Source organism: Crotalus tigris, unplaced genomic scaffold (assembly GCF_016545835.1).
Source record: "Crotalus tigris isolate CLP2741 ecotype Arizona unplaced genomic scaffold, ASM1654583v1 scf7180000024514.4999324561:1519799, whole genome shotgun sequence".
Lineage (NCBI taxonomy): Eukaryota > Metazoa > Chordata > Lepidosauria > Squamata > Viperidae > Crotalus > Crotalus tigris.
This window is the reverse complement of record NW_024100687.1, coordinates 406,186-421,200: the sequence shown is the minus strand read 5'-3', so window position 1 is coordinate 421,200 and position 15,015 is coordinate 406,186. Positions and strand designations below refer to the sequence as shown.

The 15,015-nt window shown below is 37.7% G+C and overlaps 2 protein-coding genes across 4 annotated transcripts in view; one reads left to right on the top strand and one right to left on the bottom strand.

The window, feature by feature from the left end:
* The window catches only part of LRWD1 (leucine rich repeats and WD repeat domain containing 1), a 41,117-nt gene extending 33,509 nt beyond the window's left edge, over positions 1-7,608 (top strand). For all 3 annotated transcript variants that reach the window (XM_039333955.1, XM_039333957.1, XM_039333956.1), the window contains 7 exons: positions 1,298-1,505; positions 1,781-1,853; positions 1,938-2,081; positions 3,084-3,181; positions 4,115-4,273; positions 4,735-4,859; positions 7,168-7,608. In XM_039333955.1, coding sequence (XP_039189889.1) covers positions 1,298-1,505; positions 1,781-1,853; positions 1,938-2,081; positions 3,084-3,181; positions 4,115-4,273; positions 4,735-4,859; positions 7,168-7,308 — 948 coding nt within the window. In that variant the 3' untranslated portion in view covers positions 7,309-7,608. The remainder of the gene's footprint in view (positions 1-1,297; positions 1,506-1,780; positions 1,854-1,937; positions 2,082-3,083; positions 3,182-4,114; positions 4,274-4,734; positions 4,860-7,167) is intronic.
* A 1,300-nt stretch (positions 7,609-8,908) lies between these two features.
* POLR2J (RNA polymerase II subunit J) lies at positions 8,909-14,221 on the bottom strand. Its single transcript, XM_039333959.1, has 4 exons — positions 14,086-14,221; positions 11,568-11,657; positions 10,125-10,299; positions 8,909-9,125 (listed from the first exon to the last, which is right to left on the bottom strand). Exons 1-4 carry the CDS (start codon positions 14,136-14,138, stop codon positions 9,090-9,092), a joined length of 354 nt encoding a protein of 117 aa, XP_039189893.1. The 5' UTR covers positions 14,139-14,221; the 3' UTR covers positions 8,909-9,089.
* Positions 14,222-15,015: the final 794 nt, after the last annotated feature.

The window sequence follows — 15,015 nt, the reverse complement described above, 5'->3', positions numbered from 1 at the left end:
AGGTGGACAATGGCAGAATAAAGAATTGGCAAGTAGACTGGCTCTTCATAATTCCTCTCTGGATAAGGAGAGGACTTGTAATCGGCCACAAGCGCTCCAGATAGTTGCTCCCTGGGAAAAGACTGCAAAATAGCAGTCTTTGGAGAGTTTAGAGCTCTGGGTGATGAGGGAATAACCATATATATGTAAATATATATATATACATTGCTTACTGGTATACACCGCTTAGAGAGTGCTTGCACTTAAAGCGGTATATAAGTCTCATAAATTAATAAATAAAATCTTGCTCAAATAATGGTTGATGGCTTTGAAAGGTTACTAAATTCACGTATTTCATTTTCTAATCATTTTCAGAAATTTCATGTTAACTGCTTTAACTGTTAGGAACCTTTTTTTGCATAGACACGTCTGAAAACATTAGATAAGTTTCCTTCAATCCTTAGTGAAAGGCGTTTAAGGATTTTTTTAAAAATTTTTTTTTAATAAATAGCAAAAGGGTGGTTAGAACTTTACTTTTGGAAAGTTATAAATGGAATAAAGATACAGTTATAGAACTAATTAAAATATTTTAACATTGGACATATTAAAGGATATTTTTGAACAATGGACTCAAGTGTCTGCCTTTAGATCATGTTAGAAAGACATTGTTGAAGAAGCAAGTTCTCCATGACAAGACTGAGGCCAAGTTGAAAGTGGATTTCTACAAGAATGAAATGGAAAAAGATGCTGCAGTGCACATACACCTGATATCTTTATAATTAAAAGGAATATACATATAACAAACCAAGAGATACCTGGATATACAAGTCTGGATAATTTTCCTATATTGGATTTGCAAAAGAGGCTAGTTAAAGCTTTGAAGAATTTTGTGGGATGGGACAAAGTAAAAAGAAAAAGAAATCAAGTTCTAGGACATTATTTAAGGGGATTAAAGATCAACATTATACCAGGACTGAAATGGTTATAAAGAGATAAATGTGGGAAAAAGAAATTATTGCACAGTATTTTAAGAGAATATAATGTACTAAAATAGTTTATATGTGTTATGAAGGGAGAAATCATTTATTTATATATTTCTTTTCCTTTAATACATTCTTAATTTGCTTTCTTTTTTATTTTTATTTTTCCAGCAGTTCTATTTTTTCTTTTTATTTTCTTTAATCATTGTAAAGGCAATTTTTCACAAACTATAATTAAAAGAATTGTTTGGTGCCCTTGATTGTGTTTATCCAAGTCCACCCAAACTTCTAGTCATGCATGGCTTTTTGTTCACCCGATACCTTGCCTTTTTCACCAGGAGTTTTACACTGTCACATGGACAACTCTGACAATGGTAACAAGTGATGGGAGAAAGAAAAAACACAATGTTTTGGCGGCTGCCGGGAGAAGAGGAATCGTAAAGCTAATTCATGTGACTGCTGATTATTGTTATGGAGAAATCAAGGCTCACAAGAAACCCATTGCTACTGCTTGCTTTAGTCCAACCTGTGAAACGCACCTTTTCAGTAAGACCCTTTTATCCTCTCCAATTCCATCTGTTCTGAGTCAAGGAAAGAGCAGGCTGCCTTGTTTGGTCTTGTTTGTGAGTACAAAGATAACAAGCTAAATCTCATGTTATCTTTGGAACTAGCTGCAATATTTTGGTGTTCTGAGTTTGAAGGAGATGGGTCTTATTTGCCTAATTTGTTACGAAGACAAGTTTTTCTAATTTGTTATTTGGAAGCCTATATTTTTATTTCATTACATCTCTTCTTCTTGTCTCTTCTCTATTTCCCAACAGCTGCGTCCTATGACAAAAAAATATGTGCATGGGATATTGGGATTCCAGACTGTGATTATAATTTCAAAGAAAGGTAAATGATACAGGATTCCAACTTTCACATCTGCAAAGGGATGTTTGTATTAATAGAAGAACTGAAATGTATTTCATTTGTCAGGCAGCTGATGGTACTGGAGACCATTTCCACACCTTTACGTATTGCCCTAGTGCCCTCTTGCCCAGATCGGTTCTTGGTGGCTGGTTGCGAACAAGGCTGCTTTGCCTGGGATATTAGACTTGATGATAAGCCACAGAAAAACAGGTGAGTAGATGGTGTCTTCCTGGGAAAAATTTATTCTGTGGGCTGCTAAAAGTTGATACCAATTTTATCGCATGTAATCAGCTCATGCCTCGTATTGGAAAGATAAATTACAAATAGTCCATGAATTACAACTGTAATCAAACCTGACAATTGTAGTAATAAATTGACAGTCATAAAGCTTGTTATCACATGACCAAACCTGATCTCATGACCTTTTCTGTGACAGTTGTTAAGCAAACGTGGCAGCCATAAAGTGGACCCATTGTTCGCTATGGAGCATTCCAGTGTTTAGGGGTTGTAATTTAGGTAATTCATCAAAAGAAAAGTATACCTCCTTTTTGCCCATTCTATGTAAACAATTGGCATTTTTTTTTTGATAAAGGATCTCTTTGATATCAAATTGCCCTTTACAGGATGTTTTAGCTGAGCAAAATATTTTTTTTAAAGGCAAAAATAAAAAAGGGAACTTAAAACTGAAATTGGATTTTAAAATTGGAGTTGGAAAAAATTAGTAACATTTTTTTTCAGAGAACTCTAAACACTTCATTATTTTGTTACTTCTGCAACCCGTCTGTGGCTTGGGGTCTGAATGGAAAACCAATTACAATATAATTCTGACTTGTAGATAGTTATGCCAAATTTAATGATTTCTAAATTCTCCTTACATGCAAAAACGATTGTTCAGAAATGCTAATGTCATATGAATGTTTCCAGTTTTCTACTGTTTTTCTATCAGTGGTTCTTCAAGTCTTTTTCTTCATTTAAATTAATGGTTCATCTAGTTAGAGATTCATGGATTGATCGAGTGTTCAACCACTGAACTGTGGTCCCAGTTCTGTCAAGATTTACAGTGCAAACAACTACAGACTATTTTGAAGATGTCCACCTGTTATAAAGGATTAAAACCAATATCTTTAATATTAGAGTATTTGATTACTATAGATTAAAATTACAATAATTGCTCAATAAATTGGTTCTTTATTTCATTCTCTAACATTTTAGAGCTTTTGAAGTTGAATTTCAGTTTCCAGATGATGAAGGGAATGACACGTCTTCTCACCGGGTGGATGGCCTAGCCTTTCTGAATGAAGACATTGTGGGTAAGAAATAAGTATTATGATATGTCTAAGTAAATAAGGGAAATTTATTAGAGCATCCTTTCTTTTTTTTTCATGATTAATTTATACAAAGAGCTGGTCCCAGGCAAAACAGTAACACATATTTTCAAAATATCTTTTGGCTTAACATGCACATTTAGAAAACAGGTTGGAAGAGGATGAAATGGAAAAACTAAGAGATTAGTATTCTATCTGAGCTGTTGACCTTGAGTGTAAAGTCAGAATGCTGACTCCCACATCTATATTTACAAAGAAAAACAATAGAGAAGGGAAATGTTACAGTTTTAGGTCTGTTTTTATAGAGAGAATAAGAAGGCTTTGTCTAAACAAGGCATGCATGGGTTTTTTTCCAGGGCGTTTCATGCTTAGTCCAAACATAGAAAATTCTAAAGTCCTTACTATCCATTAGAACCCTTCTATCTTGGTATGTTTTAATTTAGAATAATAAATTATATCTAACAGGAACCTATTATTTTATGCTATACACCAGTGTTCCCCAACCTTGGGAACTTCTAGGAGTGTAGACTTCAACTCCTAGAATTGTCATCAGTAGTCATGGAATTCTGGGAGTTGATGTCGTCCACACTCCTGGAAATTCCCAAAGTTGGAAAACACTGCTATATGCACATTGGACCAAATCCACTGAATTAAATTAATTGATGTCAGAGGCATTTTACAGGATGTGTTGTAAGTTATGAGCTTATGGGTACAGCTGTATTATTAGGGGCTTTATTCTAAGTTCACATCATAATTGCCAGAAAATAAATGTTGTGACGCCATTGATACCACACATTTCACTGAGCCTGCCGTGATAATTGCCTTAATGGTAATTGCCTTAAACAATAGGAAGTAATGCTGATCTAGCAACAGACCCATTGTTTAGCAAGGGTACTAGTTTTTCTTTTTCCACTTCAGTTACCAAGAGTTCAAAGAGAGCATCTATAAACCTCTGGAGCTGGAGTCGCTCTTTCAAACAAGGCAAAGGTGGGCGGAGGACAGTGCAGGCTGTCATTCTGGCTGAACTGGAATGGTCTTCAACAGATCTTCCTTACCTCACCCTCAGCACATGCCCAAGTAAGTGCTGGTATCACGTCTGAATAGCCATGGATACAGTTCCATTCAAGTCTCTGGCACAAACATGTCCTCTGCCACCATTTTAGTCTATTATAACTGCTATTGCTTCTGTTGTCCCTTCAGATAAGCTTGAACAGTCGGGCTGGCAATTTGGGAATGCTGTTAAGTAGTAACAGATGGTAATCAGTGTGTTGTATTTTATGAAATGCTGCAGTTCCAGATTAATATAGGCTTACCTTTGGGAAGTAGATTTTGTTAGTTCCCTGGTTTTAATCCCCAACTTGCCAGGACATCAGACAAGCATTGGGGGAGAAGTGGAGGAAGGATATAGTTGGTAGGTGGGGTAGATGCTGGTAAGTGAACTGAGAAGGAACTCCCACCAATATGAGTTTCAGATAAGGAATTCAAGCCTGGCCTAGAAGCATTTGAACAATTTGGTGATACTTGTTTCACTTTTGCAGCAGAAGAATATGTGTTCTGTGGTGATGAGAAAGGAAGCATCTGGATGTATGACCTCAGCAACCATTTGTCAGCTCTTTGTGCCACCAAGGAAGATTGTCCAACCGAGCGAATAGGGCCTTCCCAGGTACTGAAGGATGTAGAGTCTAGGTCACATCAAACACAACCTGGCATCGATTTACAATGTGCACTAAAATAATATTGCATTATTTAAACTTGTACTAATCATGATCTCCCTGTCTCAGTAGTAGGCTTTATCTCCTTAGCCACCAGTCCTAACATTCAGGCTTCATCAGCTGCTGATCCTGCCACCCCAAAGCAGCAACATTTATCTATAGTACAGTACAATACAGTACTTTCCCCCCGAAAGAAAATTAAACTCATTCCCTGTACAGCTTTGTCCGATGAATTAGAGGGTATAGGAGAAGAAAAGGCAGAACCTGAGGTGGAGTCAAGAGAGGTCTCAGCCTAGAATCATTATGTCTATAAACATTCCAAATCCAACCCCCTCCTTGAATTCTGTTGACTCATAACTAGCACCAATTTAGCACTGACCATCAATTGAGTAGATTCTTGTACATAGGCATGTGCAATATATCTTAACTGGAACTTAATATATGGTCCTGATTTTTTGCACCTGACAGAGGGATGGGTATGAGAAGATCTCAGCACAGGGATATGTTTCAGGTTAAATCAAGAACAGTGTTTGTCAACCTTATTAGTTTTAAGATGTGTGGACTTCAACTCCCTGAATTCCCCAGCCAACGTGCGGAGATTGACAAACCTTTGTGTCCATACATATAAAATTGCCAGGATTAATATAGAGAAAACTCTTTGTTGTTGTTAATTGCGAAGTCATGTCCGACCCATCATGACCCCATGGACAACGTCTTCCAGGTCTTCCTGTCCTCTACCATCTTCTGGAGTCCATTTAAGTTCACACCTACTTCTTCAGTGACTCCATCCAGCCATCTCATTCTCTGTCGTCCCCTTCTTCTATTGCCCTCAATCTTTCCCAGCATTAGGCCCTTCTCCAGTGAGTCCTTCCTTCTCATTAGGTGGCCAAAGTATTTGAGTTTCAACTTCAGGATCTGGCCTTCTAAAGAGCAGTCGGGGTTGATCTCTTCTAGGACTGACCGGTTTGAACGCCTTGCAGTCCAAGGGACTCGCAGGAGTCTTCTCCAGCACCATAGTTCAAAGGCCTCAATTTTTGGCGCTCAGCCTTTCTTATGGTCCAACTTTCACAGCCATACATTGCAACTGGGAAAACCATGGCCTGGACTATACGCACTTTTGTTGGCAGGGTGATGTCTCTGCTTTTTAGTATGCTGTCTAGATTTGCCATAGCTTTCCTCCCCAGGAGCAAGCATCTTTTAATTTCTTGGCTGCAGTGAGAAATATCCATTGCAATTTTAAAGAAAATGTGTAAAAGGCAAGGATAAAAGGTCCAAAAATATAACCTTCAGAATTACAAATCAGAAGGCTGAGATTCGGAACTAAGTAGCAGAACAAGAGTCATATACTGTAACTGATTTGCCAAATATAAATATTCTTACAATAGTTAACACTTCAGATCCCTTAAGGCAGTGGTTCTCAACCTTTCTAATGCCGTGACCCCATAATACAATTCCCCATGTTGTGACCCCCAAGTGGGTGTGGCCACCAATAAGAGGGAGTAGGACAGCTAGGGAAAAGGGAAAAAAATGGCGGACAGCGTGGTTTGGCGGACAGCGTGAAATGGTCATTCGACCCCAAATGGGGTCCCGACCCACAGGTTGAGAACCACTGCCTTAAGGCTTGCTTAATCCATTCTAGCCGGGAAAGGAGATTCTGTTTCTTACTCCATCAGAAATACAATTGGCAAACATGGAGGAAAGCATCTTATCTCTTCAGTTTAGGACATTCTCTGCCCCAGGGAACTTATATGAAAACAGAAATCCTTATTCTACCAGATCTGTAGCATTACTGAGCTTTGTATTCTCTTGCTTCCTTCATTGGCCTTTTAAGTATTATGATCTGGTGTTATATTTTATTATTTAGCTTTACATTAATTTTCCTTCAGACTTTTGTACAGAGGACTTGGGGGAGAGGAATACACCAATATTTCCTGCATATTAATTGACTTGGCTTGCTTTTGTGTGAATCTTTCTGTAGCTAAAATTGCATTAATCCATCAAATGGCATATTCCAGCTCAGAGAAACTCCCCAAAAACAAAAGGAGAAAGAAATTTTTGAGAACCATCCAAGTGGGCAAGATTTTTTTTAAAGGCTTATTTAAACTGGAGTAACACTACAGTCCTCTGTAAGCAGTTTACAGATAGAGAATATGCTTAAAAATTGCATAGCTGATCTCCTGAACTTTTTCTAGTGCAATAAAATAACTTTGTGAATCTCGTGAGTTTCTGGATAAATTCACTCTCTTTTTTCCCACATAGATTCTAAAATGGCCGGAATTGAAGGCAAATGGCGAGTTGCTGACAGATGTCTTGGTGAATAACGTGGTCACAGATCCCACTTTCACATATCTAGTCGCACTGACAGATGTCAACATTGCCGCAATATGGAAGAAAGTCTAGCCATGTTGGCAACCCAGGAGCAACCCCATTTTTTCAACCACATTTCAGTAGTGCAGTATTTGTGACTGTTCTGAGAATAATCAGGGTGGGATAGGGATAGGGACGGGCATCGATGGGATGAAATTCATATATATAGATATATATAGATATATCTCAATGCAAGAAAATCAACCAAAGGTATTGGCTGGAACTATATGATGTTGCCAATGCCGACATCTCTTAACTGTGACTTTGCTTTATTGGTGTCTTAAGTGTATTTGTTTTATAGGACAGTATTTAATAAAACTTGATACAACATAATTGAAGCACTTTTTTAAAAAAATATGTTAAATATATTTACTTAAGCCCCTATCTTGAAGGATGCTGGGGAAAGCTACCTATCCAAGTTTGCACTGTGCAGGCAAGACTATTGAACTCAGTGAAAAGAAATACTCATGATTTAATTGTAAAGTAGCATCGACTGGTATGTACAAGGATAATTTCATTCTGGCAAGTACCATAAAGAAAGATTCCGCTTAGTTCAAACTGCAAAAAGGGATAAAGATGAGAACCTTGAGTAAAATTATTATTTCATAAGGTGAGGACATAAGTAAAATTTTAAGTTCATAATTAATTCTTCATAATCTGACTCTTGGCGTAATTAACTCTGCCTACTTGGCCTACTCTTAGGGAATAATAGCTGTTCTGCAATGCATTCCCTATTCTTCCTGATATATACAATTGCCTCTGGGGATACCCTGAGGCTCAGAAAATATGTGCTTGGGAAAGCATATTGAGTCAAATTGAAATGGCTACCAAGAAAGGAGGCTAAACCACCACCATTTTTTTAAAAAAAGTGATGGAATATTTTGTCATCCTGCCCTCATTTGCAGAACATAATCAGTACTACTATCTAAACTGGAGAAGGGCACCTTATTTTCAATGTAGCTGTTTAATTTGGATGACTGGGTGACTTTTCTTGCGAGGAAGGGTTCTGAGTAGATACATTTCCCCTCAGCAATCACCATTGTCTTGTAAGTTTTGCCTTCCTTCAACAGAAAGGAAAGTGGTAAGTGCAAGAATTAAATATACATAAACTTGAGCCAGCAATAGAAGGGGAAAAATCCTAAGCCTCATTCAGTTCAGAGCTGCATAAAGAGCGAATCTCTGGTACTGCATGTAGTATAGAATGCTACATTTTAAAAGATGTTCAGCAAACTAGAGTACATGATGGAGGCAATTAGAATACTTGCCTTTTTTCAACCACTTAAAACAATATAGGATTTAATTCAAGAGAGTTATTCTCTGCCAGTACTGAAACTGAAAACTACCCACTTCTTTAGTTAAAACTTCAGTAGGATATTGTACATAGATATACAGTTTGCCCGCATAATTTTTAAAAAGTAGTATCTTAGCAGAAAGGCAAGGAAGAATTATACCAAGGCACATTTTGAGAAAGCAGAGTAAAAACAACTATGCATCCAAAAGAAAATCAAGAGGTATTTCTAACTGAAATGAAAAGCACGCTGTATATTAATGTCAGTTTTAAGTTAGAGGAGGGAATTTCAACAACTATTTTATCATGTTTTTGCTGAAGGTATGAATCACTTCAAAAGAGAGCAACAATTAAAAGTATACTTTATTAACTATCACATAAGCCAACTTGAACTTTCATATAAAAGACCTATATTGAAATTTCTTAGAGGTTATGAAGTAGCAAAGTGATCATAAATACATTTCTTATAGACTACTACACTGAAAAAATGGATTTTATTTACAAATATATTTGATAAACGTAACTACTACTCAATTCCTTCTTGTTTGTCTTTGATGGCAACCTAAGAGAAAAACAAACACATGGTAACTGGAAAGTAAAAATAAATAAATAAAAATCTTGACAATTTCATTTCAGGTGTGATTATAAAAGTAATAAAGGAGCAGCCATTATCCCAAGTCTATCTGAACATCACAACCCATGAGCTAAACCTAACCAGACCAAATGCATTTATTTATTTATATCCCACCTTTATTTTTATTTTTTTACAAATAACTCAAATATCCACCATCATTCATGGCACATTGGTGAAATTATCAAAGAAGCTACAACATTTTCTTATACTTGTGATTTTTCTCATTCTTGGCAGAAAACCAAGCCACTGAAAAGTCAACAAAGCTGCTTAAAATGCCATCTTTCTTTCTCTGTGCCTAATTATTCAATGGGAAGCCCCATTGCTACTAGGAATGCAATTTGATGGAAATATCACAAAGGATATTTTCCCTGCCAGAGAAGATCCACACGCTGATTTTTGATGATGTTTGACAACTATGCGACTTTATTGCCCAGAACTCACATATTAGAGGTGGGAATAAATAATGGATCTTAGAGCCTACTCAGATCGAAAAGTATTAACAGGCAATTTTCTTGCTTTCTTACTCTCTTAACAACTACATACTTAAATATCTTATGGGTGATAATTCCCAGATTCTGCCTCCCTAGGAGGCTTAACCTGCCTCAATCTAAAGCAGGGGTTCTCAACCTTGGCAACTTTAAGACTTGTGGACTTCAACTCCCAGAATTCCTCAGCCAGCTTTGAAGTCCACAAGTCTTAAAGTTGCCAAGGTTGAGAACCCCTGATTAAAGTTTCAATTTTCAGCATCAAAATCCATCTTGCTATAAGGGAAGCCACACAATTAAAGCACCCAATGAAACTAAGTATTTAACAGAGCTGAAATATCTCACCTCATTCACAGACACAGCTTTAGGTTTTATCATTCTGCCTTTGGCAAGCAGCCCTTTGCCCCAAAAATCATACGATTGTTAGGATCTGCTGACTTACCCGGAATCTCTCCTCAAGAAGAGAAAGCTCACTGATGAGATCTGTGATTGCATTGGTAAAAGCTTCTTGGGGGCTGTAATCAGGGGTTGTCTGAACACGAATGATTATTTTATGTTCAAGGGGATGGGGGACTTTGTATCCTGCAAATAACACTTGAGGATCTTTCAACAACTGCCTGGGGAAAAACAAACAACATTTTATTGTTAAAATTATAACTCTGATGCTGGATGACTAAGGGCCAATCAATCTAGTGGTTCATTTCCAAGACAGCTGGTTGGAACTATACAATTAAGAATGTAAAGAGAATATGTTTCTTGTTGCTCATTTTTAACAACTAGAAAAAAAAGTTTCTGTTTTGGTAACTATGACTAATGGCAATTCTCTTTTCTACATATTATAAACTCTGTGTGTATGTTTGTACTGAGCACTGGCTCTCTTGTAGCCAAAATAGCTCCATCCATTCATTAGGAAAAGAACCTACCAGTACTGAAAGACCCCAATAATTTACAAGGTTCTTCAAAATTTCAAGGGGAAAAAATCCATTAGAAAGGAGAAACAAAACCAACAAATAAGGTTATATTCAGAATGATGATTAAACACTGAACGTTTTAGCATATTGTAGAACAGAGAATTCAGAAAAGGAAATTAAGGTAAGGGGAAGTTTAAATAGATATGTCCTTCACTGTGTTGTAGATTTAAATTACACCACCTCTCCACATGGTCTGTATGGGTTCTGGGGTTTTACAAGTAGATTTGGTAGGGATACTGAAAACTTCATTATTATTTCTGCGTTTTCTTGGCAGTTGACCAATTTAACTGCATTCTTAAATCAACTCATTTTGTAAGAACAAGAATCGCTAGCTCTGGCAGGATGCTCAGAGCAGCGCTAGTGCTAGTGGGACACTCAGAGTGGGGCAGTGCTAGCACCGGTGGGATGCTTAGGGTGGCGCTAGCACAAGTGTGGGGGATGAGTGCACATGAACTGGCCTTCATGCGACCCGATGGCCAAGAGGCCATGGCCCGGTAGTGGGCTGCGACCCACAGGTTGGGGACCCCTCCCTGCAATAAAGCACATCATACTATCTCTCCCACTTGCTGTGGTTTAGAGGGAAGACTCCCGGTAAAGACGTCCACAGAAGATAGATAGTGGTCACAGTAACTACCAGTCTGCCAAAGAGAGAAGACAGGCCAGGGTGTGTAAACCCAGAGGCCTTGTAAGAAAAAACGTATGAGATCTCTAGTTGTTTACCTGGTGGATTCAGCCTATTCATCTAAAGAATAAAATCTAATAACATCGAGGACAATGATGGACATACTTCTATTTTTACAATAAAATGTTTATTATATTGCATGCCTGATAGTGAATTCACGGTCACAGGCTCAAGTGAGTTCATAATAAAGGTGTGATTTAAAAAAAAAAAAAAAAGAATCATTGCTACTCACGACTTAATTATATTCCCAAGAGTGTGATCTTCTTTGTTGATTGTAAACAGGCAAGCATTTGGCACTTTTGTGTCCTTATTTATTGTAATCCTTCAATGAGAAAGACCAGGAGAAAAAAAAAAGAGGGGTGGATCATATTAACACCAGCTTGTGCAGTCTTCTCTTATAATCGTGCAACAATCTTACAACTGTTTTATGTAAACCTAGATTATGTTAATCCAGCCTAACTAATCCATGAAATAGTTCATACTAACACATCACAACTTTCAAGGATTCAGATAGGACCTTTTGAAAACCTGCATAGACAAGTCACAAACATGGTCCTTTTCAATGGAAAACCTAATTCTAACCCTCTCTTTACTATAAATACATAAAGCTACCTTGACACAAAGTTTAAGATGTTTTACAAGGCCATTTCAGAGTGGAAGCAGCATTTACAGCTGTCAAAAATCTTTTAATCATTAGATACATATTTATTTTTCAATTTTTTCAATCACTGCCATTTTTTAGGGCAGGGTCCATGCATCCCTTCTTCCAATTTTCTCTGCAACCATGCTTGTGTGATAGACTGGACTAAGAAAGAGGAATTGGCTCCCAGAAAACCTCCATGGATCAGTATATTGTAATGGCTCTTTTTAAAATAAAGATAACAGAGAAAATAACAGAGACCGTACTTGGATGTAAAGCTGTAAGTTTGTTTATAATATTTCTACCCCAATTTCCTACTAGAAAGTATTCTAATTAACTAAAAGCTATGATCTTTAGTGCATAGGAAATTGCCTTAGAGAAAGTCAATCCACATGTTTACCTGGGGAGAAACAAAATCCAGCAAGTCCTAAAAACTGGTGAAAATCAATCAACACACATCAAGCTATAATGCACAAATTATAAATCAAAACACATACAACAGAAACCTTTACAAAATTCGAATATTCCTGCCAAATATAGAACAAAAGGAAGAAATGAGAAAAATATCACAACATCAAGAAGCTGAGGGCCGTACAACTATAAGTTTTGTTTTGTTGTACTGTATTTTCTTTTGCTTTTTATATTTGATCATAACCTTATAAGGTAGAATGAAATGCAGAAGTTTTCTGTCTTGAAAACCAAATTTCTGTAACTTTTTAACTGCAAGATAAAAACTTTCTCAGGCAGAGATAACAAAGAGATATTCACTTTATGTACTATTTGAACTGACTGCAACTGTATCCTTTTACAACAGACTCAAAGAGACTGTGATATCTTTCCCCATGCTTTTATTTTTTCTACTTTTAAAACAATGCTCATTCAAATCATCATGGCTTAATATTATGAGATATTTAGCAAACTGTCCCATCTTTCTGATGCAATTGGATAGGATGATTTCTTCCATCCAAACAACTTTTATTTTGTATTTCTTTCTGCTGTACTAATTATAAAACGTATTCCTAGGATTTGCCTCAGGTTCCTCTTGCTTTCTCTTATTTCACAAAGCCCACCCCCCACACCTTTGTCAAAGTACTCTAATAAATTGTATTAAATGATCTTCCAACTCAATTGCTTAATATGTGTGGAGGCGGAAACTAGAGCTCATTTAGATAATGGATGAAAAAAAAGGAATGAAATAAATATGGATTAATAATTACATGTGTAAATCTCCAAGAGGCAGTATGCCCATGAACAGGTTGGTGAGCTCTTAGGATTTGCATATGTGTTTTCAAAGCCCAGTATGTTTAGTCAGGTGGCAGCATATGCAGATTAACCAGCAATCCTAAAATATCTTGTGTCCAAATCCTAATTGGGTCCAACCCCATTTATTTTTTTATGAGCAGGTAAGCTAAGCTAAGCTTATCTGTTCACAAAAAAATAAATGGGGTTGGACCCAATTGGGATTTGGACACAAGATATTTTAGGGTTGCCAGTTAATCTGAAATTTAAAAAGGAAATAAACATTCAGGAAGTATTCAATGGCAAAATATCTGTATTGTTTGAAGATGCACTCATGAAGTCAACAAGAGATAATTTCAACTGAGATCTTTTTCAAAAATCTAGCATGAGCATCCCAAAGGTGCTTTTTCATCTAGCATGAGCATATTTCACAGGCGTTGATTTTTCAAGATCTTGATGGATTTAACTTAGATATGTCAAAAAAGTAAAGCTGAGGGCTTCTTCTGGCAAAAACTCGCCCTTTAGGGCTAGCCCAGGGGTAGGCAACCTTGGCTCTTTTATGACTCGTGAACTTCAACTCCCAGAATTCCTGAGCCAGCGAGTCATAAAAGAGCCAAGGTTGCCTACCCCTGGGCTAGACGGTTGATGCGAGCCGCCTCCAAGTTCTTTAAATAAACGAAGAAAACCTTTCTTTCAGGAGTTCAAGGCGTCACGAATAGCCCTCCTGCTCCATCTGCTTTTCCCCACCCCCAAACCCTCCCATGCAGGGGTTGGAGACACAGGGACCAGCACAGTCCTTCTCCCGCTCGCCTTAACCAGGAGGGTCGATTTTGGCTGCCTCCCCTCCGTCCCTTTTCCCTCTCCCACTGACTTTTTCTCCCCTTCGAAGAGTAAAAAGGACTCGAAGGCCGGAGGGGCGTTCATCCTCCCCACTTGCTTCTCGCAGACGCTTCTTCAGCAAAGCGGCCGCTTGCGTGAGAAATATATTTCCGGTGTCAAAATTATACTACTCTTTCCGGGTTCAGATTCTTTCTGCCATTAGGACGACCGTGCGTCACCCAGCGGCAAGGAGGACGAAACGCTTCATCACGTCTCCAGCAGCAATTCGATTTCTAGGCTGCGCTTTAGCACCCCCTAGTGGGTATTTGAGAGTCGCTTTGGTGCACAGTACTGTAGTGGTTAAGGCACCGGGATAAAATCGGGAGACCGTGAGTTCGAATGCTACCTTGGGCACGAAGCCCGCTGGTTGCCCTTGGGCCAGTCTTAACTTCTCAGCCTAGGAAGGAAGCAATGGCCAACTACAGTTTCCAGCAATGTATGGAAACTAATCAAAGAGAGAAGCAATATAAAACCAAGGAGAAATTTCCTGACAGTTAGAACAATTAATCAGGGGAACAACCTGCCTCCAGAAGTTGTGAATGCTCCAACACTGGACGTTTTTAAGAAGAGACTGGACAACCATTTGTTTGAAATGGTATAGAGTTTCCTGCCTGAGCAGGGATTTGGTTTAGAAGACTTCCAAGGTCCCTTCCAACTCTATTATTATTATTATTATTATTATTATTATTATTATTATTATTATTATTATTAATCATCGCACAGTCAGCCAGATGTTCAGACAGGATTTGCCATTTTTGTCTACCTATTGAGTCCTTACCACGGACCTGGTATGGGCAGATGTGAATGTTTGATGGTATTATAGATATCGTTGCAGGATGGACTGATGGTAAATTTGTCGTCGTCTACTACTACTACTACTACTACTACTACTACTACTACTACTATTACTATTATTATTATC

Coding starts and splice junctions, on each gene's coding strand:
- POLR2J (XM_039333959.1), bottom strand. CDS start 14,138: ATGAACGCCCCTCCGGCCTTCGAGTCCTTTTTACTCTTCGAAGGGGAG. Junction 11,658..14,085: donor CTCTTCGAAGGGGAGAAAAA/GTCAGTGGGAGA, acceptor TTCTCATTGAAG/GATTACAATAAATAAGGACA. Junction 9,126..10,124: donor TTCTTGAGGAGAGATTCCGG/GTAAGTCAGCAG, acceptor TTTTTCTCTTAG/GTTGCCATCAAAGACAAACA.